Source organism: Eurytemora carolleeae, unplaced genomic scaffold (genome assembly GCF_000591075.1).
Source record: "Eurytemora carolleeae unplaced genomic scaffold, Eaff_2.0 scaffold1894, whole genome shotgun sequence".
In the NCBI taxonomy this organism is placed as follows: Eukaryota; Metazoa; Arthropoda; class Copepoda; order Calanoida; family Temoridae; genus Eurytemora; species Eurytemora carolleeae.
The window spans coordinates 1-27,006 of NW_019397833.1; the positions used below are offsets into that span (position 1 = coordinate 1).

A 27,006-nucleotide genomic window follows, 5' to 3' on the forward strand; every position below is an offset into this window, starting at 1 on the left:
CCAGCCTATTTTAGACAAATATAGCCCAGCCACAGGACAGGGTTAACTATGAAGATCTGAAGGTTGAAGTTGGCTTTACTATCTTTAAAATAGTTCGTGAATGGTATATTCAATGATTTGGCAAAGAAGAAAAAAATGTAAAGCTGCAAGGAACTTTCAATAATAAATGACGACCCAACAAATTCTGACTGTTTTCTAATCCTTTGTGGGTAATGTGGTATAGTATGCCTGGTTCATGATTTTTTTTTAAACATAAAAGTAATTTAATACGCAGACGAATTATCTAGATTGTTAGTATTTGTATATCTATTATAGGGTGTTCAACTGAACATGACGATTTAGAAATGACTGAAAATCATGTTTTATGTGAACCTTTAGTAAATAATCTCAGAAAGTTAAATTTTAATTAAATATTTCTGCAACAACTGCTCTGTGTAAGGGATGTTAAAATCAGCAAATTTAGTTGTCATCTTTGACTTCAACTAAACAGTTCTTAAATAAAAAGTTTTCACTAAAATTTCAAAATTTTGGTAAAATAAGGTTAAAATTTCTCAAAAATAGGTTGTAGAAAATTTTTGCGAAAAAATGTTAACAAAAATTTTTGTATCCGTTCACTTTTTCGGGGCCTAAACAAAATTTTCTTGTAAGTGTTTGAACGAAAATTTGGAAACCCTAGTAACAATTGTGTCAGATCTTTTAGAATTAGTTTATACTTTATCTAATCATTAATAAAACAAAGATAATTGATTGAAATCCTTAAAGGTTTGTCTGCTGTAAAAATCTACTAATTAGAGGCCATAAAAACATCTGTTGGCCATTTGAAAAAAAATCTAAAAATTGGGTCAGCTATATTTAAGGAATTAAACATTCATTTTTAAAATTTTCTGCAATAAATCTTAAGTTTGTGTGTTCCTAACTAATATTATTCTTATTCATTCAATGACAATTCTACGGATTAAGTACCTTAAGCCTAGTGTTGGATTCCAAGTTCCAACCTCCAGTTGATTTATCCTGTTAGCCTCTCTTACCTCTACAGCTTCCATCATCCACTTGGTACAGTTATTACATTGTCCTTTAGTTTCCTCAATTCTTAGTTTTATATCTTCAACAATAGCCATAGAGCGCTCCTCCGGAGATGGTTTGATGATATCCCATTCTTCAATTGTTACTATATCAAATATCTTAAACTCATTTTCAAGAATGTTTTGGAAGGATTGAATCATGTTATCAATGGTGGATTTTATTACACATTCAATTCCTGTTGGGCACACAATGCCTGGAAGTGCAATGCTTGTGTTAAAAACAAACCCAAGATTGTATCCGTCACTTGCCATTTTGATATAGGGGGACATATCAAAGGAAGAGCTGTTGGTGTCAGTGACCATGAAAACCCACTGACTGTCAAAGTTAAACATTTTATTACTCTTTGCAATATTCATCATATCTTGGACAATGCTGTGTTTGCAGATGATCAGAAAGTGATTTCCCAGATCTTTCCCTGGAAATCCTTTAAGTAAGTTTCCCAGTTTCATATTTCTATCTGAAGCTGACATATTGTTGATAGTTCCCAAATCAAACATGGAAACAGCCACATCATTCCTGAAAATAGAATGATAAGATTTGCACAATATTTTGGCAATGATTCTAAACAACTCACTTCTAAATTTCTTTAATTTTTTGCCGCGGAAATAGTAAAAAATTGCAATCTTACCTATGCTGTGAGCTGGACATTAGCATTTCTTCTTCCCCGCTCTTTCCACTAATGTTTAGAAAGTTTATTAATGATATAATAAAGCATCAAGGTCACTTCTGGATCAAAGCTGAGCTTAATAGATAATTTCATCCAATATCTGTAGATTATTGTTTATAACTATTATATAAAAACTCTTACTTTGCCAAAACGTTGTACACTTCTCCCTCTAGTTCCTTATCCAAAGATTCATCATGGATCACAATATAGGAGTCCCACTGTATGGTATTAGAATATCTGAAATTCAGTTGAATGTTAATTGAATTGACATCTTTTTGACTCCTTTATAGAGCATTGTCCCCCCGTCCCTTAGAAATTAAATTTTTCTCTCTTGAAACTAAATAACACAATTTTTGGCTATTCTCTAGAATAAATCCTTCATGCGCGCGCGCGTGTTTGTTGAAAATATCTGACATGTCACTCCTTTCATGACACGTCCCTTGAAATATTGGCAACTGAAGGTACATCAAAACCGGTTACCTAAGATCAGCTAGAAGTTGAACAATGCCCCGTGCGTACTCCACTAGAGGAAACATCAGCTGATCACCAACTTCAAACCGTTTACATCCGATATCAGTTATTGCCAGGTACAGAACAGGTTTACTCTCAAGTACGCTTTACAAACATATTTAGAAACATTTGAAATACAATGTGATCATAAACAATTGCACTTGTTACAACTGACTGTTTTTGTTATATAATAGTAAATTTAATTTTGTAAAGAGAAAATTGCTTTAGCCCAAATTGTTGTTTCTTTTTAGTGCAGTGAAAAGTTATAAAACTTTTCTTAAATTAATAGCTTAATTGTTGTGAAATATATATGTATAAATACATAAATATCCAAGTTTACCCCAAAAAGATTTTCCTCTAAGTAAATTTTGTTAAAAAAAATTTCTAAAAGTTCAGACATTCTAAGAGTTTTTAAAGTAAAAAAGATAGACTTAATTCCTAAAACTTCAAACTCATTTTGATTTTTGCTTTTTTTTAAGAATTGCTAATCTCAGATCAAAGATGATTGCTTGTAAGTACTGGGTCTCGTTCCTGGGGAAGAATTGTTTTTTTACTTTAATGAATGTAATGGAACAAAGGATTATAAGAAGGAACACACCCAGCTTAAAGGCTGTGTGTCGTTCCTGGGTAACAAACATTCTTTCACAGGAACAAACGGAACTGAACGCTACGCAATGGTACGCAACGAACGCAACGGTACTGAACTTTTTCAAACTAGTATGAACACGCCCAGCCCGAACTGCTTATGAAGATTTAATTTAGTCTTGAACCTGGAAAGGGAATGAGACTCTTTGCAATTGACAAATGAAAGTACAGCTGTTAGATTGTTTCCATAATCATCATTTATCTCGTCCTCTAAACATAATTCTGCAATACCGAATTTAATGAATTTGAACCGCATCGCTAAACCGTCAATTACAGCTTAAAATTGTAAGCTGGCTCAAATCTCAAGACGCTGATTCAAATTTCAAGATGAACCAACCATTTTTTAATTGCATCTAGACGCCGTTCAAATTCTTTAAATTTGGCCTCTGGTCGAACTTTTGGTTAGAATGATGCTTTGCGGTATGCGGTATGTGGTATTTAACAATTAGTCTTGAAAATAAGATGAATGATCACCTTGCGTGTGCATCAAATTTTCAAACCTCTACAGCCTTTTTCCAGGAAGGGGGGGGGGACGAATGGACATACTTCCGATGAAATTGATAAAATGAAAATTTTTAAAATTTCTTTTAAATCTCAAAAAAGGTATGTACTTCAGTACTTCAAAAAATCAAACTCTTCGATTAAAGATATCTTTACCAAAAGATAGGATGCAAAAGCATTACAAATTCATGAATCAGTTAATAGCTTTTTTCTTTTCTCATTAGTTTTCCAGGCGTTTGACATTTAGATCGATTGCAGTGATAGATATTAATTAACAAAAAAGTTCGAAAATCAAATTTTTTTTTAGGTTAAAGGTATAGGAATAATTAAAAACTTTTGTTGAAAAAAAATAATAAAGTGCAAACTTCAATATTCAAAGCTTGGAACTTTTTGAAAACAATTTTTTTCAAAAGTAAAACAAGGATGTTTTTCAGTTCTTTTCGTTAAAAAAATAATTGAATAAAAAAATGTCTCAAATTACTTATGGCCTTACAAGGCCAAAAACAGGTGATGAGAACCTCTCACCCCCACCCACCCTGCTGAAAGATAAAATGTTAAGCCCCCCCTCTTAAAAAATCCTGAATACGCCCCTATCTAAGTAAATAAGTTTTTTAGCATTCAAAAGATAAGTGAAGGTTACAGTATGAAAATTGAATAATTTGGAAAAAAATCATTTTTTATGACGTTTTTTTGTTGCAACTTTTCTATATTAATATGTATTATGAAAAACGCTTTATTCTAAATATCTGATTGGCTATATAGTGGAGGTCAACACGTTTTTGTGTAAAATAGTGTTAATAACACTTGATATCAATATCAAGGGTGACAACTTTTAAGTTTCAGAAAATGTACTTAATCCTTAGTTAGATTAGATTTAATCCTTCAGACCTCATAAGATTGGGATAACTGCTTGATCCCGCGAATTATCATTTAAATGTTTTGACCTCACTTCGTTTTTTCTCATAATATATTAAAAATAATATAAAAACATACCATCCGACCAGAAGATATCAATCTTTCCATTTTTCAGAACATTCGCTTCAGCCTAGAAAACATATACACCGTGAAAGTACAGGGAATCACTCTTGTATGCCGAGTCTATTAGTGCCTGATCCAATCAGGGTTCAGTCACATGTATGCCGTCTATTCTGAACCAATAGAAAAAGGATGGCGGTAACATCTATCTTTCTATCTATCTCGTCATCCAATTAGAGATATGAATCCTTCAATTGGCGCTATCAGTAAATGGAAATATTTACTTCTGCTGAAACTATAGTGGAATGTAAGTAAGCATAATGTCAAGAGACCATCCATGCAAGGGGTACCGTTGTGAATCAGGTATGCCCATTTATCAATGGAAGTTAACTTAGAATTACATTGAAGTCCCCTAAATGGATAGAAGACATTTAAGCCGCGATCAATGTATTTTTGTTGTTGTTGTACATTTTACCGGAAGCTTGGAAATCCACTTATACGGAGTGAAATGGATCGGTTTAAACTCCAAGGGTAAAATCGCGGACAGACACAGGTATAATTGCTGACACCTTACACAAAATTTTACATTTTTGCGCAAACAAACTTGTTTCGTAAATTGCACCCAAATTGCACACCTGAATTTGAAATTTTTAAATTCTGCCGGAAACTCTATAGTTGCAAATAAAGAAGAAAAAATACGTTTATAATTGCAGAATGCGTTCATGTTTTATCTAATTTACTTTGTCATATTTTTGTTAACATAACATCCATATTAGGCTTTATAAACTATATATTTTATATATTCATGTTATTTGTCCCTGACATTTACATGCTAGAAATTTATATTTGTAAATGTCTCCAAAACTCTATAATTGAAATCGATTTTATTAAATAGTTCATGTGGAAACCTTTAAAACTTTGTTATTAAAGAAATATAAAGTTATCAAACTTTAAACTTTTTATTCTTATTTGACTTATATATTCTTTTAAGAAATATAAATTTGGCTTTTCTACTTATTACAGTGTGTTTGATTGTTTACCAATAAACGCCAACATTTCCAAAATTTGGGACCATATTTTTGAGGTACCCGACACCTACATGACCCCAGGGAATGGTTATGGCCGTTTAAATTTTGTATTGCTTATTAGTAGTATACATTTGATTTGGAGATCTTCCAATGAAAAGGAAAAAATCTTCAATTATTGTTTTAAATTATGATGTACGAAGAACAGCTAATGGAAAAAGGGTCAGTTATTTGTAAGTTTATCCTGCAAAGGGTGATCTGAAATTTGTGTTTACAAAAAAAATAAGCCTTAAAAATGTGTCCCCTTTGGTTAGGAAATAACTTGTATCATTTGAAACAAGTCAAATTGGTAAATCTTTAATTCGAATGTACAAAATAATGAATACAATTATTAAGAATGAGAAATTTGGTTTTGTGCTTGCAGTTTATTGTCACAGAAATCATAACATCAATTCTTTTCAATAATTTCTGGTGGAGAATCATGATATAAGAACGATTTTGAGAAATAATTTCATTCAAATGTTTTTTATATTCAAAACCACATAGAATTTATTATTTTGAAAAATTTTGTTAAATATATTTAATATTCGAATTTCAGCAAAATAGATTAATTTTATCAAAATATAAAAAATAAACTTGAGTTTTCCAGAGTTGTGAAATTAATAAGTATCAATATGCATTTAAACTTATTATGGATAGTATAAACACTTCTTTCCAGATCCGATATCAGTTTGTTTTTAACAAAAAACTATTGTGTAAAGTGGCACTGCAGATCTACAAATATTGATCTCGATATTCAATATAACTCCTTTCAAACATATGGAATAGGATCCTAATTTTAGTTATTCCTGCCGAAGCCAGAACTTTGTTGTGAATCTCGGAAATCTCCATCTTGTGCAACGGAAATCTCCATCTTGTTTAACGGAAATCTCTATCTTTGTGCAAAGGAAATCTCCATCTTGTTTAACGGAAATCTCTATCTTGTGAATCGGAAATCTCCATCTTGTGCAAAGGAAATCTCCATCTTGTTTAAAGGATATCTCTAAAATCTCTATCTTGTGCAAGTCTACGAATTAATTTGATATCCCGTACTGCAGGATCAACTTTTATTGGTTGATCAAGCATTAATCCTCTAATTTAAAAGTGACCTCATTGTATATTGAAATCAAGTGTTCAAGATTTAAAAAATATACACAAAAATTCTAATTTTAAGCGCTCTGCAAACCAAGATATTCTCTATTGCAAAAATCTATTCGTATTTTGCCAATACCTCCTTATAAACTTAAGTAACAAACAAGCGCGTTGTATTTTTAAAATCCATATGACTAGGGCTACAAAAGAGTATGAGTAAGTATGTAAGGTTAACCAACCAGTAAAGTTGAGGTTGACTAAAAAGTGAAAGTCGTCTTTGTAGAAATCTACACAATAGTTCTAATCTAAGGGCTCTGCAAAACCAAGATATTAAATTGTAGTATTTAATAGTTAATTGTAGATATCTTTAATGATAATTTTAGATTTGATTGGGTTGTTGTTACTGATAATAAGGTTTAACTAAAGTGTCTATTTAAAGGTATCATACCTATCCGCTGGAATTCTAAACGATAAATCAGCTTTTTCTCTGGTCATAGTTAGACTAATACAACTGAATAGCAAATAGGCTAATTAGTTTATTTTGAAATCACCAAAATAAGTGAACGGTCCCTTTAAACGTCAAAAATTCAGTAAATGTCTCAAAGCGAAGCTAAATGATACGGCCATCACTATTTATACAACTCAAAAGGTATGTCCTCTGTCATCTTACCTGCTCAATATTGTCTTTGATAATTGTTTTCATTACATTCATCGGTCCTCCAATCCATCTAAATATAGATAATTCAGGGGCGTATACGTAAGATGAGGGCAACCTTGCCATCCACCCCCCTCCCCCCCTCTAAGCCGATTTTAAATCTAAAATAACAAAATAAGTGAAAATCCCATTCAAACAATAATAAATTGATTGGTGTATAATTTTACTCAGTTTGAGATTCTTTATTGCCTCTTTTTTCTTTATAATCAAAATTATTTTAAGAATGGACGATTTTTTTCAAATCTACCAATTACATTAATATAATTTAAAGGTTTACCACAATTATTGGCACAAAATGTTTCTTTGCACAGCTGTGTATCACAATCATTGGTACAAATGTTTCTTTTGTACCAATTGCATTTGTTTAAGTATCCTTTTGTTTTATTAATGCATGGAGTTGAAAATTATTATTGCTTGTAAAGTAGAGAGTAACTAGTCTTCTGCTTGGAATATAATGGGGCATTCAATTAGTGAAATCAAAGTATAAATTTTGATGTTTATTGGGACACTCTGTACACAATAGACACACCTTTAGATTAGTGATACAATATATACCTTTGGTTTATTGGGACACCCTGTACACAATAGACATACCTTTGGCTTAATGATACATTACATACCTTTGGTTTATTGGGACACACTGTACCTACCTTTGGTTTATTGGGACACCCTGTACCTACCTCTGGTTTATTGGGACACCCTATACCTACCTTGGGTTTATTAAGACACTCTGTACCTACCTTTGGTTTATTGGGACACCCTGTACCTACCTTTGGTTTATTGGGACACCCTGTACCTACCTTTGGTTTATTGGGACATCCTATACCTACCTTTGGTTTGGGACATCCTGTACCTACCTTTGGTTTGGGACAACCTGTACCTACCTTTGATTGGGACAACCTGTACCTACCTTTGGTTTATTGGGACATCCTATACCTACCTTTGGTTTATTGGGACACCCTATACCTACCTTTGGTTTATGACTACTCCTAGTTTGATGTGTGTAAAGTTGGGAAGGCTTGCCAATGTTTCCCATGAGAGCCCTGAACTCAGTTTACAATAATTGACTTTTCTTGATATTCAAACAGATGGGTTATTAAATGTCGTCACTGTATCATTTATACTAATTGAAACTACATACAGTGGGGACCAGAAAACTAGAAAGTCTTCTTTTTTCTTTTTTTATTTTAATCAAGAAAGGAATTGGTTCTTTGTCACCAAACTCTTATTTTCTTATCCCTACATCTTTGCTACCCAATATCGTAAAACATTTTAAATCTTGAAACATCAAAGGTTTACACCATCAGGTTGCAAAGATAAAGGAATTCGAAAATTTAAGTGTTTTCCTAAGCTTAAATTCTTTTGATAAGGGTTTTGTTATTTGCAACCAGACTATTTTTTTCCTGAACATTTTTAGAAAAGTATTTGTTGGAACAAAATCCTATATATGCGACATTTGTTATTCAATTTTATTCCGCAGTTAACAGGATTTCACTGTATAACAAAATCAAAAACAACAAAAAACATGTCTGTTCGTATAAAATAAAAACTTCTTTTAGTCAATTCGTTCACCTCAGAATATTATTATGATGTCAAAATTGTAACAAAATAAATTTGTGTATAGAAATAGATCAATGCACGCTAAAGTGAATTTGAAAGGTTACTTGCGGATATATCCTTAAAAACAATGGAGGAACACTGTCAATCTAGAAAAACAACAATATCTTCCATAATATTGATGAGTTAAAATGTTCAAGGGTACTGTTGTAAATCGGGTAATACCCCCTGTTAAAATATAAGGTCACTGGAAATCACAACAAAGAGTTCTCACAAAAGGTAATCTCATAGAGAACGATTTTTGGACCACCCCCTCCCCCCCCCCTATCAATTTTGTACATTTTGTAAAATTGATCATTTCGCCGCAGCGCCGGCCCTCTAGCCTGTCCTAGCCGAGGCGCTCGGCCCCATAGCCTGTCCTAGCTGCAGCGTTCGGCCCCCTAGCCCATCCTAGCCGCAGTGCTCGGCCCAGAAATTGTCTTAACCTAACCTAACCCTGAAATAATAAAAACATAAATGTACAAAATCGATAGGAGGGTGGAAGGGGGGTCCAAAAATCGTATACTCGGACAGAACCACTTATTTTTCACAAAAAAAAATGATTTAAACTGGTTCCCTGGATCAATAATAACGGATTGGGTTCCATTATCCATCGATCCATCATCCATCGATCCATCGTCCATTAGCTCATCCTCCATCGTTTCATCCGGTGGATCCAAGGCTAACTCTAGTTCAGGGACTAGGTCTGCTGTGGAAGTTTCAGATTGTGCGTCCACAACACATCTTGTGCTGAGGACGCATAGAAATAGTAAAAGTAACATCGCCTTCATCCTCTAAAATAAACAGTTAAAATGGCAGAATTATTTTTTTCCCATGGTTTTTGCTCCAAGCTCAAAAAGGCTAGATCAAAATTCCCTTACGAAACGGAGGTTTTTGAAAATTAACAAAAGAGCCCATTACCGACAGCAAAAACCATTAATTTTTAAATTGTTAACTAACATAAATAGGTATTTAAAAAAAAGTTAAATACAAAAACGAAACGGATGTGTTGAAAAAACGGCAAAATTCAACTAGCGGTAGGTTTTGTAAACACGGAAAATATGTTAACGAAACGAATGTTCCGTTTCTAGCTAAAAAACGAACAGTATTATGGTTTCAACTAGCCGTTAACGAACGTCTAGATGAAAAATAAAAATAATAAATAAATCCAATTTTTACTTTTAATTATAAAGTTGTAATCTCTGTTTGTCTGTCTGTCTGGTTGTTTGTCCAATCATATACTTGGGAGCGAAAATTTAGTTTTCCAGTAAAATCGTTAGAGTGCGGGTAAACGGTGGGAGTAACTTTTAGTTCTCAAGCTAGTAATCCCTGTTTGTTTATTTGTTGGTATTAGAATTTCCGATCATAACTCATGAACCCCATGGACCGTTTTTCCTCAAATTATTCTCAGCTTGGTTTTAAGATTTTATAGTTGAAAAATTTAAAGAAACGTAAAGAGAAAAATTGCTAACATAGTTATTTTTAACCAACCAAGCGCAGGAAAAAACGGCAGAAGTAACTATGAGTAACCTGGGCAACGCCTGTAGGTATAAAATGCCACAGTTTTATAAAATAAAAGTATATAGTGTCAAGTTCTAAGGTAGTGAGATTCATGAAAAAAATAAAAAGTGAGGTTTGATCTAGTTTGAAAGTATTTACATTTTCTAATTTCGAAAAAACGGCATTTAATAATCTGAAAAGTGTAAAGAAAATGTACAAAAACTAGCTTTTAAAACCTTTAATACCATTTTCTTTTTAAAAAACATAAAATTTTCGCTCAAAAAGAAGGCATTTTATACAAACATGGGCAACGCAGGGTTCCTAAGCTAGTAATATATATTGCTATGTACAGTTTAACCCTGAACATCAGAGACATCTAGATAAAGAATTTATCGTCTTGATCATTTTTCAATAGGTTTTTTTTACTGTTTCACCTAAATCTCGTCAGTATTTGAAATAATAAATAAATAGCCAAAGTATGCGGGAACAGAGATCCATGTAATATTCAATTAAAAAACTATATATCCGTAATTCATTCTATTAAGATTATGAGGCTTAGAATACGACATTTATTAATTTTTTCGATGTCTCTGAAGTTATTAGTTAAACTGTAAAATTGTCAATTAAAATGGAATATTTCCCCGTCAAAATTAGTAAATAGACTCAGCTGAATATTTGCTTTGGTTTTAACATTTTACCTTAAATACACAATTTTAAAGAGAAATTACGATTGAAAATTTTTAAAAAAGCTTTACATGATGAAGAGGTTATGTAAAACCACATTTTTCCTGAAACGTATAGATATCCCTAAAATATTATTCGGTGATAGGCGATTATATCAATGAAGACGGCTTTCGATTTCAATTTTGATTTATTTCAATCTTTTAAAAAAATGGATACATGAAATATGGAAACAATAAGAATCTGTCAATTAAAAAAGCTTCTCTTTAATTACTTGCAAACTTGTAATTCGAAAATGCTTGTTATACAATTCAAACTGAAATAAAAAAGTCGTCTTCATTAAATTGATATTATCGCCTACCACCTTATACAAACTCTTTTCCAAACTATACTTTTAAGTTACCTTAACTTTTGTTTACAAGTTCATCTCTTACATAAACGCATAAATTAATAAAAACACCGATCGAACACAAAATGTCATCTTTTTAAGATTCAGGGGTTTTTCGTTCACACTAACTCTGAGACTAAAGCCCGAAGGAGTTACGCTCATGCCGCGTTGAATTATTAGACAAACAGAGAGAATGCGCGTAACTGTTTTTGGTCTCTTCCTCAGGGTTTTTGTAAACGGTAAACCTCTATATCTTTAAAAGAAACATTTAGTGTTCTTTCTGTACTATTATTAATCACTGAATAAACGATTATGTTGCTCGGAAGGTTTAAAGATACATCAAAAAAAGGACGAATGTCAGAAAAATCTTGAAACATTTTTTTTACAAATATTTACACGTGAGTGAGGGTTTCTAGCGGAATTTAAAAAAATTTGTCGTTAACAAATTCCGCAGTTTGCGGGCAATATTTTGTTAATCTACAAATTACGCATTTTTTGCGCTTTCTCGCATATAAATTTTGCGAGGAATTTCGCCTTGTTTATTCGCCTGTTTTCGAACAATAAACTTTCACGCAAAAATACTGAATTCCGTGTTTTTGCACCATTAGGATGGCTTCTGCTGGAAACCCTAAAGATTACAAAAGTTTATAATCCAATTTTTAGATTAGTAATTCTAAGTCAGAAAGTATCAGCAAGCTAATGGCGTCAACGAGCATTTTCAAGAAATAAATTGGACATTAAAATTTTCCTCTCTAACAAACCTGGCTCATGGTTTTTTCATCCTCTTACTTTATCCTCTAGCCTCAATCGCTAGTCTGCATCTATTCCCCTGTCCTCTAACGGAGGAATCTTAAAGGCCTCTAAACCTCTGCAGGGCCCAGGGGTGATGTTAAAAAAAAATCTAAAACATTCCATGTTGATTTTAGGAATTAAAACAAACTATATATAATTTTTATTTAAATCAAATTTAAAAATCTCCGCCCCCCCCCTTTTCTGTGCATCAGGCCCCTTTCAGTCTTTCACAATAAAAATAAATGTCAAACTTAAATGTTATCGATATAAACTTTTAAATGCCAGTGCAAGGAAAGTATAAACTCCATTCTTTATAAGCCTTTCCTATGAATGTTCTTTCAACTCTTGTAATATTCCTTTTAATTCTCTAATCTTCTTTCCATTGTTCTAATCTTCTCTCCGCTCTTCTAATCTTCTCTCCACTTTTCTAATCTTCTTTTTACTCTTCTCATCTTCTTTTTACTCTTCTAATCTTCTTTCTATTCTTCTAATCTTCTCTCCACTCTTCTAATCTTCTTTTTACTCTTCTAATCTTCTTTTTTCTCTTCTAATCTTCTTTCTATTCTTCTAATCCACACTGAACTAACCACAGAGAGAAGCATCCTGCTTCTTTTATTTGAAATCAAACGTGTTTTCGTCTATATTTCAACAATCATTAAACTTACAGATTTGTTTATGTCATACTTTTTCATTCAAAATGTACATACCAACCAAAAGTTATTTAAGAAAAAAGGCTATAAAGTTATGCATAAGGGGTCAAATTGTGATCGGAAGTCACAGTGTTCTGAAATATTGAAAGAACCGTTAAATCCACGTGAATCTTCTCTCCACTCTTCTAATGTCTTTTTCAATCTTCTAGTCTTCTTTCCACTCTTCTTTTGTACTTTTTCAATCATCTTTTGTCTTCTTTCCACTCTTCTAATCTTCTTTTCACTCTTCTAGTTTTCTCTCCATTCTTCTATAATGTACTTTTTAATCTTCTTTTGTCTTCTTTCCATTCTTCTATAATGTACTTTTTAATCTTCTTTTGTTTTCTTTCCACTCTTCTATAATTTACTTTTTTAATCATCTTTTATCTTCTTTCCATTCTTCTATAATGTACTTTATAATCTTCTTTTGTCTTCTTTCCACTCTTCTATAATGTACTTTTTTAATCATCTTTTGTCTTATTTCCACTCTTCTAATCTTCTTTTCACTCTTCTAGTCTTCTCTCCATTCTTCTATAATGTACTTTTTAATCATCTTTTGTCTTCTTTCCACTCTTCTAATCTTCTTAACAATCTTCTAATCTTCTTTCAACTCTTCTAATCTTATTTCCACTCTTCTAATCTTCTCTCCATTCTTCTATAATGTACTTTTTTAAACATCTTTTGTATTCTTTCCACTCTTCTAATCTTCTCTCCATTCTTCTATGATGTAATCTTTAATCTTCTTTTGTCTTTTTTCCACTATTCTAATCTTCTTAACAATCTTCTAGTCTTTTTCCAACCCCCCTTTTGTACACCCCTTAGAAAGATTATTTGTAATAATTGAGTTGTTTTGTAATGAAACAATAGTGTAAAATGCAAGAATTAAAGAAAGAAAAAATATATAATCACGCAACCTCTCAATTTTAATATTTTAGTGCACCCTATAAAACTTGCTATTGACACCTCATGTGCAAGTATGTGCAGCTAATTTTTTTTCCTACCATTTCTATTCTTCAATTGCAACATTTTGGCATAGGTCTCATGCACAGGATATTTCGGGGAAAAAATCCCAAGAACTACAAACATTTATTTCTCAAAAAAAAACATCTTTTTAAAATAAAATTTAGGTCCCCCCTTTGAAAAAAAACAGAAATTTTTTTTTAATATCATTAATCTAATTTTTTATTGTGTTACTTTTTTAGTAAAAAAAGTTATTGCCAAATTTTGATTTCATTGGAACATTTTTTTGGGAAAACCAGATTTTTATTAGATATTTACAACTTTTTTTTGAAAAACAAATTCTATAAAGGAAAAAATTAAATTAAATTAAAATTTTCATCTTCCCTGTTCCAAAATATATATAAACTTTCATAAAAACACTTTAAAAATTTAAATTCTGATGATTCAAATAGAGGGTTTTGCTCATCCCTGGACCACTGTTGCATTCTTCTATAATGTACTTTTTTAATCTTCTTTTGTCTTCTTTCCACTCTTCTATAATGTACTTTTTAAAATCGTCTTTTGTCTTCTTTCCACTCTTCTAATCTCCTTAACAATCTCCTATATCTTCTTCACAATCTTCTAATCTTCTTAACAATCTTATATAATGTACTTTTTTAATCTTCTTTTGTCTTCTTTCCATTCTTGTATAATGTACTTGTTTTAATCATCTTTTGCTTTCTTTCCATTCTTCTAATCTTCTTAACAATCTTCTAGTCTTTTTCCACTCTTCGACGCTTTCATTCTTTTAATCTGACTAATATAATATACAAACTGAAGTGCCAAGCGTTGCCCGCGGAATAAAAAATTTTGAATTTTGATTTAAAAAAATTCCAATATTTTTTAGCCTACCCACGGTTCCCTTAAAAAGTTTCATCCCATTTGGTCAGCTATAGCAAACAAATATAAATGAGCAAAGAGTTTTATATGTAAAATAAGTCAAAATCATATTTTCTGTTTTATTAATAAAGATAACATGGGTCAGTTAAAACTAGTTTCCATGATGAAGAAAACTTAATATTTAGAGAGATATAAGAAGATAACATGGGTCAGTTAAAACTAGTTTCCATGATGTAGAAAACTTAATATTTAGAGAGATATAAGAAGATAACATGGGTCAGTTAAAACTAGTTTCCATGATGTAGAAATCTTGAAGGTTTCAATTAAAGAGAAAAAATCTGCTGGGCAAGATCTTCTAACAGCACACTCTAGGATATCTTCCTCAGCGATAGGTCTAAAACAAGATAGGTCTAAAACAAGATAGGTCTAAACAAGATAGGTCTAAAACAAGAAAATTTAGGAAAAGCGTAACTAGCGGAAATAGCAATGAGAGAGCAAAAAAAAACTATTCGTGGTGATTAGCTTTGAAAGACAATTTTTCTTTTTTGAAAAATCACCAAAATGAAAAATGTAAAACATAGTTTTATAGAGTGAGAACCAGAAAACCCTGGAATAAGAAGTCAACTTTTAGACTGAAATGACTTTTTGTCAAATGCACATAATGTACAGCAATGTGCAATGTGTAAACAAACCCAGTTCACTTAAAACCTGATTTGATTTTAAAAGTAATCAATACACTTCAATATTGCATTAATGTCGTCTTTCTATTACACAGTTTTCTGGTTATCACTGTAAATTCTTAACACCTGTAAAAATCCATTGGGAACTGAATTTTGCAGTGGCTGGTGACTTTTTCTAACCCATGCAAAATTTTAAATTTAAATATTTTTCAAGTGATTGCAAAGAATACATTCACAAATCTCTTCAAATTATCAAACTGTATCTATGGGATCTTAAACTAAATTAAAGATTTCTAAAGCAAGGATGAGAAAAAAAACATTTTTTTGCTAAACCAGTGTCAACCACCCCGATACCTCCATTTTTCAGAACTATGAAGCAAATCAAACACAAAATGTGAAAATTTCCTAAATGCTTCAAAGTTTCAGATAGGAGTTTTAAGAAGAGTTTTTAATCGGTTTTCAGCTTTTGTGATAATATTGTTTCAGCCTGGTTCTCAGCTTTTGTGATAATATTGTTTCAGTTGTTTCTAACACACGTTAAGACATCCAACTTTACTCACAAAAGTTAAATAATGAATGCTTCCCCTCAAGGGCTGGATATAACAAAATAAAGCTTTGAAGATTTTGAAGTTTAATTTTAAAATATTTTTCCTTTTGGTACTCTGAAAAACACACAAATAGGTCCAGCTAGAGGGTACGGGTCCCTCAACAAAATTTCCTAAATATTTAAATTGTTTTAAATTTTTAAAGTAACTGAAACATTTGAAACTTGAAATTAGCTACATAACGAAAATTCAATTCAGAAAAAGAAAAATATTATGATATGAATGTGTCGATAAGTGGAAAATGAACGATAAACAAAAGTTAAAATATTGAGTTTTAATATCTTGGTGTTTGAAACCAGTAGGTTTAAAGCTTTCAAATTTTTCAAACTATGACTATTTGATTTAGCAGAATTTAAAGCTTGAAAAATCAAAGGTCTAAGATAAATAGATAAGAAAATTTGAGCCTTAAGCGAGTTCTCAGATGTTTTATGTAAATAATCTTAAATATAGTTTACTATAGCTTGTAGTTTTCTTGGAAATATACTGTTTACTTTAGCTTGTAGTTTTCTTGAAAAAATGTAGTTTACTTTAGCTTTTAGTTTCCTTGAAAATATATAGTTAACTTAATCTTGTTGTTTTCTTTAAAATATTTAGTTTACTTTAGCTTGTAGTTTTCTTGGAAATATAAAGTTTACTTTAGCTTGTAGTTATCTTGAAAATATATAGTTTACTTTAGCTTGTAGTTTTCTTGAAAATATTTAGTTTACTTTAGCTTGTAGTTTTCTTGGAAATATACAGTTTACTTTAGCTTGTAGTTTTATTGAAAATATATAGTGAACTTTAGCTTGTAGTTTTCTTGAAAATATATAGTTTACTTTAGCTTGTAGTTTTCTTGAAAATATTGGTAGATGAGGTTTAATCTGGAGTAGATCAGCTCGGGGAACCTGGAGACATTTTTTATTTGAAAAATATCTTAATAACACTTAAGAGCGTTTTTTGTTATAATGAAATAAATAATAATAATTAATTTTTATAAATAAAACAATTAAGTACAACTTAAAGATCGCTTTTTTCACACTGTAAACGTGAATTCAACATAAAAAGATTTTACGAAAATTCTTATTGTCAAAATGTGACATCACGTAAATCCTTGCAATGAAAACAAACCTCAATTTATTGTGAACAAACGCAAAAGAACTGAATTCTTGTCACGAGCTATGAATTTAAAACAAAATATAAAATATAAAATTAATAACTGTTTACTTGGATAAAGACAGAATCTCTGGATATTTGATCAAGAAGGATAAAACCTAAAAATATTTTAAATTATGGCAAAAACCAGAAACTGCAGTCATCGTCGTATTCAGAAATACAATATAAAGACGACTTGGATTTTAAATTTCTACAAAGCCTTTGAGCAGAGACTGTCAATTTACAACTTATCTTTGTTTACTTGTAAAACTCAAAGCTTAGATAGAAAAGTCGTCTTCATTGTATTGATGTAAACGCCGACTAATGCATGAAATAGACGAAAATTTAGAAATCTTATGTGTATTTAATGTGGTTACAAACTTAAAAAGCAAATAGTTTTACTTGTATAGTTTATGGAATGTTCCTTATTAAGTGAAATATGATTCTGTGTACAAAACACAAATAATGTGTTTGTTTTTCAAATCATAAACTAGGAAATTTAAACGCCGCATGTTCTGGTTCTAACTGGAAAAAATCTAAACTAAAAATGTTTTGAAAAACCTAACTAACCATATATGATTCACAGTAATCTAAAGTGTGAATGTATCCATCAGCATATTACCAACTACTTACTTTAAACTAGAGAATTGTAGTTTTAAATCCGGATGCCTGTGCAGTTGAAAAATACAAACTAATCTAAACCCAAAAGCCATACTGTTTTCCAAGCCGTCATTGCTTGTTGCAGAAAGAAATGAAAAAATTAACCTTGAAGATTTAAAAGAGTCTCAATCTGTGACATTTCTATCCCGAACTCATCACTGAACTGCGTCTCGACTGATATCACCCTTTGTCAATCAAAATCGTAAATGATTCAAGACAATTTTCATAAAACAAAATCCGTCAAATTCACTGATGTACAAGATTAATCTTCAAGCTCCGATATTTTTTCGAAAAACTCAGTTTTATGCAAAATTCTAATTTCTTGTTTTATAAAAATCAATTCCATTTAGAAGGTACCAATGTAATAAAAATTTATAAAACTAGGCTATTCGATTTTAACTTCGATTGATTCAGCCGTTTTCACGTTTAATACTTACAACAAGCAAACAAGCAAACAAACAGAAAATATATATATATAGATACCTGATATCAATCCTAGACCAATCTAGACTGTTCAATACATTAAACTCAGCCCCTTCAACATCCAAACTTAGTAAATCTACCCTAAACAAAATATGCTGTATTAACTGACCTATACTGGAACCAAAATCTTTCCCTGCCTCCCCTCTTACCCATCCCCCTCCACTTCCAGCTCCCCTTTTTCCTCTTTCTCTTCCATTTCTCCTCCTCCTAAGTATAAGCGAGGTTAAAGGTATGCATTGCATTTCCTCTCCCTCCTCTCCGTTCTCCAGTATTCCATCCATGGTTACTTGCGAACTTTAATCCACAACTGTTATGCTTTTATTAAATGTAAACGTTTAACAGGATTATTGTCTCAAAGTCTAGATGGCATTTAGTATAGTATTGTGCAAGGAGTATAGCCTAGGGAGTATAAAAAAAAGGTGAAGGAATCATATGTTTTAATCCATCTTATTCAATTTACTCCCACAAACATGATAATTTCTAAAAAAAATATTTGTAAAATAAATAACTTTTCCATGATGAATAAATAGACAAATCGGAGAAAAACCTGTATTTGACAAAAATCATTAAATTATCCTCGTTTTCTATCTTTAAAAAGTTATAATTTTTACCCGTTGTACCTTTTGAAATTTATGCAGGAGAGTCATAGAACGTAAAGTTCAGAATTCAACATTTTTAAATAAAAAACGGCATTTTCTCCTTAATTGTTTCTAAGACAAAGATTACCTTTGTGTTTCGGGATAGTCCCTTTTTTAAATATGTTGAACTGGAAATTACGTCTACAATCCCTTTAACTAATTTTATGCATAAAGGATTTCCTTGCTGTTGAGAAAGCTACTGTGGTTGGATGAGTACTCGGAGAAAGACAGGTTTGGGCTGACCAGGTTCTTCGGTTCAGCCGCCTACACGGATATACAGGGTGTCCCACGAAACCTGACAGTAGCAAGACGAATTGAAGGTCGTCTTTATATTTGAAATAATTTGCGTCCTATAATATATAGTCCTAGAATCCTAATTTTAAAGGTAAAATTTTAACGGCAATAATAAAAAATATCCCAGAGCCTTCAGTTATTTAAAAAATATGGTCTGTATTTTTTATGCTTTTAATATTACCGGAGATATGAAGAATTTCGTTTAGATTTGGTATTTCTATATAATAAAACAAGACATTTATAAATATGTTCTCTTTAGCCGGCCAAACGGCTGGAACAAATGGCAAAATTTTTTTGGTGATTACTTATGGGTGGCCGGGGGGTGTTATTGGCTTAAAAATCTATTTTTTTCTTTAATATTTTTTATTCTTGATTAAATTTTTTTCTCCACGGGCAACGCCGGACCCTTCAGCTAGTTAGCTAATAAAATTGAAACCTGAACGAAATTCTTAATATCACAGGAAATATTTGCAACACTAAAAAGGCAGACCACATTTTGGAAATGCCAGGGCATAGAAGAATAGTGTGGTTATTGTTCCAAAAATCATACATGTGAAAGTAGGTTGAACCCGAAATGCCACAAATAAACTCAAAGTTCAAAGACGAAATACAAATCGTCCTGATCCTGTCATGTTTCGTGAGACACCCTGCACATACAGCCAGAACCAGTAAAACTGTGATACCAATGTCGTCTTCTTTGATCGTCTTTTAGTTAATTGATGTTGTTAAGAATTTCGTTGTAACTGATCTCTAAAAATGTAATTTACCTAAAGTAGTTTAGATTTAAATTCCAAATCATTTGCGACATTTTATGATTAAAGGAAAAAAGAAGACGACAGTCAAATCTCCTGTTTTCTGGTTTTCATTGTTGACTTTAAAGAATTGGATTTATTTGGTGAGGTTTTTGTCAAGTATATTGGAAATACGATGAACGCTTTACGAATAGGATTTCCAGCGAAAAGGTTAAATCGTTTGTGCGAAAATTTCGCATTTCGTATATTCACCAAATTTCTCTAATTATTCTGTTTCGCAAAAAAGGCGAATTTTCGCTAAATAAGAAATGCAAAAATTTAGCGAAAAAACGAGAAAATTCAAATGCGAAAATTTCAAGGGAAAACTGCGAAAATTTTGCAAAATAAATACGTAGAGAAATTTTTAATTATGATAAGAAAGTTCTACTGCTAAAAGTGTTTTTTGCACATTGAATTGTAGCAGATATGGTTTTCAGGAAATTTTTTTTTCGCAAAAACATATTTTCGCAAAATTTCTTTTTTAGCTGACGAGTGAAAAATCCCCAAAAAGTTTGCAAAATACGAAAAAACTCGCATTTTTCGCGAAAGTTTTTATTCGCTGGAAACCCTATTTACAACCACTGCTTTGAAAAATACATGTTTTAGAAAAGTTCCATATTGTAGACTGTATCCGTTAACACGAATTCTCATATTTCACAAAACAATATCATCTAGAATATAAATATAAATATTGTGTGTTCATTGTGTTATTACTCAATTCATGCAGGTTTGGCTCTTTGCTTTCTTAAATTTTAAAACATTATCAGGGGCGGATACAGGATTTAAGTGAGGGGGGGGGGNGAAAATTTGTTTGGCTTAAAAGACTCAAAAAGAGTTAAAATTAATGACTAAAGACTAAAAAACTAGATTTTTAACTTTTCACACATTTTAGTTTATTAAGACAGATATTTTTTTTCTGTTTTGCACTAGGGTTTCTTTCCCTTAAGCATGCTATTGAGAAGCTATTCTGAAAATAGGAACAAAAAATTCCAAATTCAGGGGGGGAGAATGTCCCCACGCCCCCCCCCCTGTATCCGCCCCAGAACATGATACAATAGAAAAACACGTCTATGAGGTGATCATGAGAACAATGATATCTATTGTGACACTGATTTTTTTCTATTATTTTTTCTACCTAAGATGCTGATATTGACGGACAACTGGTTCAACTAATAATCCACTCCAACCATGTCTAAAATAACATCTGATGAAGGTTTGCAATTAGCGTGTTTATCAACTAATTAAAAACTCGACTTCCAGAGAGCACTTCGCGCCAATCTTCGATTTTAACTTACAATTGTTATGAAATCGAAGTTCGTTAAAACAAATTTTTACAATTTTACAATTTTCACATCCATAAACATTCCCTATGGGATTATGTGATGAGGTCCGCTAAAATGTGGACCCGGTCGTTTTAACCGTTTTGACGTTATTTGATTGCAAACAAACAAACAAACAAACAAGCAGACATGCAAAGTGTAGATTCTGAGGTCGAAATTAATGAATGGATCTACCTAAGGATAGTTAAACAGACGCAAGTACTTAAAAATCTTACTTTTTATTAAAGTTTCTACCACAAACTCAAATTTTCTAATCTCTATATCTTTTTAACACATGATGTCGTTAATCTTTGATAATTCAAACTATGAATAATCTAGGTTGCAAATATACAGGGATTAGGAAATTTGGGTTTGTGGAAATAAACTCAATTCCTTTGACTTCAGAGCTAGGAATAATTTAAATTCCTTGATGCGGGTAAACGGATGTGATGATCGATTAAAAGGGACTGTGTCATGATTTCCTCATGTTAACATAGATCAGATACTGCAGTCCTTTTACATACAGGGTGTCCCACAAAACATGACAGTTGGTGAATAGTTTTAAATGTCTTCTTCCATAATTTGTTAAATTCTTTGATACAATAGAGATTAATTATCATTAATAAGAAATATAACATGGCAGTTATTTTACAGTAAAATTGATTTCAAACTAAAATATATCTGAGTAAAAGATTGTGTTAACGAAATTAACTGCAAAAAGTCTTTAATATATTAATATAATATATGGAAGAAAACATTCAAAACCATTCACTAATTGTCATGTTTCGTGGGACACCCTGTAGTTGGCGAGTTTATCTCGCAAAAAGTGGGGAAAAGTTTTACTCATTGCTGTATCAGTTCGGAAATAAATATTTGATTTCAGACATTTTTTCTCACCCAATACTAAGCTTTTGCTGTAATAATGGGTTTTAATGGAGAGTATTCTTTGGATAAATTGCAATCTTGGTATTCTTTGAAGTCTTTGAAATCTTGAGCATGTTGGAAATCTTGAGGATATTGGCAATCATTGAAATCTGGAAAAAATCATTGAATTCCTGAAAATCTTGAAAATCTTGGAAATCTTGCGATTGGAAATCGTGGAAATTTTGGAAGCCTTGACAAATCGAAATTTCATAGAATTTAGAATTTGTGTAAACACAGCTAAACAAATAATGTCAACAATAGAAATAAATTTATATTTTATTAGACCTTTAAATTGAAAACATTATTTATTAAAACTTTAATCAAAATATTATTTCACACACAGTGAACCAGGGTTAGCCACATAGAATGAGACTTTAAAGACGACTTAAAACTTTAAAGACGACTTAAAACTTTAAAGACGACTTAAAACTTTAAAGACGACTTTAAACTTTAAAGACGACTTAAAACTTTAAAGACGACTTAAAACTTTAAAGACGACTGAAAACTTTAAAGACGACTGAAAACTTTGAAGACGACTTTAAACTTTAAAGACGACTTAAAACTTTAAAGTTATGGCGATCCCAAGGTTTAGCAATAAATCTTGAAATGGCTGATTAAAGAAGGAAACCGTTTTACAATTGCAGGAATGGACTTTGTAACTGCGGATTCTCTAAAAATGTTCAGAGCACTTTTTCAGGAAAATTTTTAGTTTTGAATTTTTAAAATCCTTTTTACATTTAAAAAGAATAAAGGCGACAAAAATGTCACTGTTTTCTGGTTCTCGCTGTCTTACACGGATTATAGAACAAAAAATGATTAATTTATATATTTTATCCTTTCAATAGCTCTTCAGCAAGCGGAGCTAGTTGTACTGAAAACACGCAATAATTTAACCCAAACTGAATTTTATTTTAATGAAATCATTTAAAATTCATATTTTTACATCTTTTGTTTTCTTTTTAATTTAGTTCAGTTGTAAATTACTTTTCATAAACATGTCAGGATTTAACATGATAAAATTTTTTTTCAAATGTNATGAATAGGATCAAAGAGTGTGTAACATGAATAGGATCAAAGAGTGTGTAACATGAATAGGATCAAAGAGTGTGTAACATGAATAGGATCAAAGAGTGTGTAACATGAATAGGATCAAAGAGTGTGTTACATGAATAGGATCAAAGAGTGTGTAACATGAATAGGATCAAAGAGTGTGTCACATGAATAGGATCAAAGAGTGTGTCACATGAATAGGATCAAAGAATGTTCACAGACGTGTCAGCAGAGAGAGAACAATCCTGTAAAATTTGTTAAATGTAAATTTTAAGATAAATGTAAAAAATACTTTTGTTCAAAGTAAAGTGTGGTGGATTCATCCTCCCCATTATATGCACCAGCCTCTGAAATATAAAACATTAGAGTTTTATAAGACAACTAGCCAAAGTGCCAATATATTGTTTTGAAAAAAAAATGTCGAATTTTATTTATCATATATGTTACTCCCTGGGCACCCTTTGCGTTCCCTCAAAATAAATCAGCCCATTCGGTCCAGCCGTTTGGCCAGATATACAAAAAGCGAAATTTTTCGTGGAAAAGGGTGTCGTTCAGAGAGAAAAAAAAAGCTAACGATGGGCGAACAAAATGAATTGTTCAGAGAAATGAAAAAACTACCGATTTTTAAAAACGAACAATTTAAAATTGTTCAATCAAACTTGAAAATACGAAAGCTTGTGTACTGAACACCCAATTCAACACTATTCCGCGCAATTCAACACTATTCCGCGCAATTCTAGAACCATTGCGCGCAATTCTGAAACGGAATTCCGATTGGAAACCCTATATGGGCCACTCTGTATGAGTGTGATTTTATTACATTATGTAAAAAAATAGTGTCTCTAAACAAAGAAATCGACCAAAACGACTTTTTCTACACAAGTTTGGGTTGACATGTGAATTGTGATGTACGTCCTATTCAAAAAATATTTCTGTGAAGGAAAATTGCAAACAAGAAAGTAAACTGGCAAAATTTATCTCTTTTAAGAATAGAAAAACCCTATTATCTCACTAATTGTTACTTAGGTAAATGTTTAAAGGGTACCATTGTGAATCGGGAAAGCAACTCTTTAAATGGAGAGTCACATGAAAATTAGTCAACAGTACCTTTAATAATAACTCACCTATGAAGAATCCTCCCTTTAAGCTCTCTTGGAAGTACCTAGGTAGAAATAACATAAAATTGTGATAATGATAAATTATGAAAGTTAAAAATTGTTTTTTTGAGGCTTTTAATGAGTTCAATTTGATTTGTTAAAAATAATACATAATTATCTAAAGACGTAATTTTTTCACTTTTTTGAGAGGGGCCTGGTTTATTCCTATCTGTGGTTTATTATATTTAAACTCAGAAGGGGACCATGCATGGTTAGTTTTTTAAATCATTTTGCCAATAGTCAAAAGGTGTGATGACTAGATGATTCTTAAATTTGATCAATCGTCAATTATTAGTTTAATTATTACTACCTTTGGCTTGTCTTCAAAGATAAGGTGATAATTTTATTCCTAACTTTGAGCAATCGTCAAAGGGGGTTATAGTAATTAGATAATCCTTCCTTTGGTCAATCACCAAAGAGGGTTAGTGTAATTAGTTTATTCCTACCTTTGCTCAATCGCCAAAGGGGGATAGAGTATTAGATTATTCCTACCTAATTGATCAACCTTTAAAGGGGGTCAGAGTAATTAGTTTATTCCTACATTTTATTAATCATCAAAGGGGTTTAGGATGATTATTTTATTATTACCTTTGGTCAATCGTCAAAGAGGGTTAGGATGATTAGTTTATTATTACCTTTGGTCAATCATCAAAGGTTGTCCATCGCCGTATGGCATTTTATCTCCTTTTAAAGCATAGGGTAGGGCTGAGGGAGGGTCCAAAATGTAGTCCTTAATAATAATATAGGTTAAATAATGCTTATTATAGTGCCTTTTTCTTCAGCATAAGCCATAAGTGTGGTTTAATAATATACAAAAAGATTCTTTATTAAAATCTTTGAAGTTGTCAACTCAAAACTCTGTTTTATTTTGTAAAAAATGCAAAAAAGGGACTGTAAAGGAAAAATGAAAGGGGGTATAGGCTAAAACCTAAGAACTTCAGGAGTTCCTGTCTCGAGAAATTGATATAAAACTGTGTCAAAATTATACCAAAACTTACATATATAAGATTTGGTATAAGGTTCTAAGTTTTAAACAGATCATATTTAGCAAATACGCAACCAATCTGAAAACGACGATATNTCTCTCATAGCAGTCCCGGCTTTACAGTTTGGTGGAGCGCTGCATTTAGTTGCGCATCTTGTATCCTTCAGGAGAGTAAGGAATGTACATAAAATAAAACAAGACTTCATAAGCCTGGTGTAACTGAAAGAGGACAAGCCATGCACAAGGATACATGTTTTTTATTTGACCAGCTAGGGCTGGGCACGTTCCGACTTTTTTGAAATCGTTCCGTTCCGTTATAGAACGAGGGCCTTCAGCTAAATCGTTCCGTTCTCGTTCCTCTTTTTTTATTGTTCCGTTCTCGTTCCGTTCCGTCCCGTTCCGTTCCGTTCTGAGTAGAAGAACGGTCTTCCCGTTCCGTTCCGTTCTTGGCGTTCTTAGTTGAAGAATTCCTGATTTAAAATGCGTTCCCAACTTAGAACAAGTTCTTGATAATAAGAACGCGTTAACAATTTTAACCGTTCTTTTCAAGCCATTCCCGTTCCGTTCCATTCCGTTCTTTTACTAATCGTTCCAATATTTTTAAGAACGCGTTCTAAGCGTTCGTTTTTTTTCGGAACAATGGGATTGTTCTTGATTGTTCCGTTCGTTCTCGGGAAAGAACGATTGTTCCACTGTTAACGCGCCCAGCCCTATGACCAGCTGTGAGGAATTGACTGCTGTGGAAGATTCCTCTCAATGGGGCTTTAAGGCTTACAACTCCCAATAAGGGGTGCTGTTATGGGTTTCCTTCATGCCCCTTAACTTGGAAAGAATGTAATAGAAGGAACACAGGGAGAAATTCCATATACTCTTCCTCCTACAAACCTCCTTATCTCTCTCCTACCTGCTCCACAACTAGAAGTCAAAAGAACTATTTGGAGAGGCTTAAAGTGTAGACGCATAAGTAAACAATTCAATATTCAATTCAATTCTCAGCTAGTTCCATGCAATACAGAATTAAGAAAAAAGCAAGATCCCTTTAAAATAGGTCTTTCTTGTAAAGTGGCAAACTACAAGGACATCAAAAAAATCTGTTCTTTTTATTTTCAAAATTACCCAAATATGATTGAAAGATGCTCGAAGACGAAGAAAATGAAAAACAAGAAATATAGAAATATCAAAATATTTTCATCTGATATCATATAAATATGTAAGAATATTGTAAGATCTAATTAAAATAGATTATTAGTTTTAAAAAATTTAAAATATTTATGTAAATGATAAAAATTAAAAATGAATAACATTTTAATTTTTTACTGATGTGCATCAGATGCAACTTTAGAAAAAATCATTATTTATACTTTTACCCCTTTAAGGGGGCAACAGAGGGGTTAAAAATAAAAAAGTAAAAAAAATTGCAAAAAGTTTTTTTAAATTTTGTCATTTCCATATTTTTTTAGAAAAGATATGCTAAATTAAGGTTTTACTTTTTTGACAATTTGACTTTCAAAATGGTTTAATGTTCGAAAAAAAATTAGAAAATGGGCAATGA

General features: G+C 31.7%; 2 protein-coding genes across 4 annotated transcripts; both read right to left on the reverse strand.

Annotated features, from left to right (window-relative positions):
- Positions 1 to 963: 963 nt before the first annotated feature.
- Positions 964 to 12,335, reverse strand: LOC111716049 (ionotropic receptor 93a; the record flags this gene model as incomplete). Of its 3 annotated transcripts, XM_023491464.1 has the most annotated exon segments (11): positions 964 to 1,599; positions 1,712 to 1,759; positions 1,892 to 1,987; positions 2,231 to 2,365; positions 3,031 to 3,115; positions 4,400 to 4,451; positions 7,208 to 7,265; positions 8,223 to 8,295; positions 9,426 to 9,471; positions 9,502 to 9,642; positions 12,179 to 12,335. In XM_023491464.1, coding segments are annotated over 11 exon segments (1,379 nt in total), but the record flags the coding sequence as incomplete, so codon positions are not given.
- A 2,507-nt stretch (positions 12,336 to 14,842) lies between these two features.
- LOC111716045 (uncharacterized) lies at positions 14,843 to 25,197 on the reverse strand. Its single transcript, XM_023491458.1, has 12 exons — positions 25,105 to 25,197; positions 24,437 to 24,474; positions 23,605 to 23,659; positions 21,155 to 21,211; positions 19,115 to 19,198; positions 18,297 to 18,590; positions 17,919 to 17,998; positions 17,226 to 17,272; positions 16,838 to 16,906; positions 16,069 to 16,135; positions 15,544 to 15,592; positions 14,843 to 15,131 (listed from the first exon to the last, which is right to left on the reverse strand). The coding sequence occupies exons 1-12, from the start codon at positions 25,143 to 25,145 to the stop codon at positions 14,987 to 14,989; spliced, it is 1,026 nt and encodes a 341-aa protein (XP_023347226.1). The 5' UTR covers positions 25,146 to 25,197; the 3' UTR covers positions 14,843 to 14,986.
- Positions 25,198 to 27,006: the final 1,809 nt, after the last annotated feature.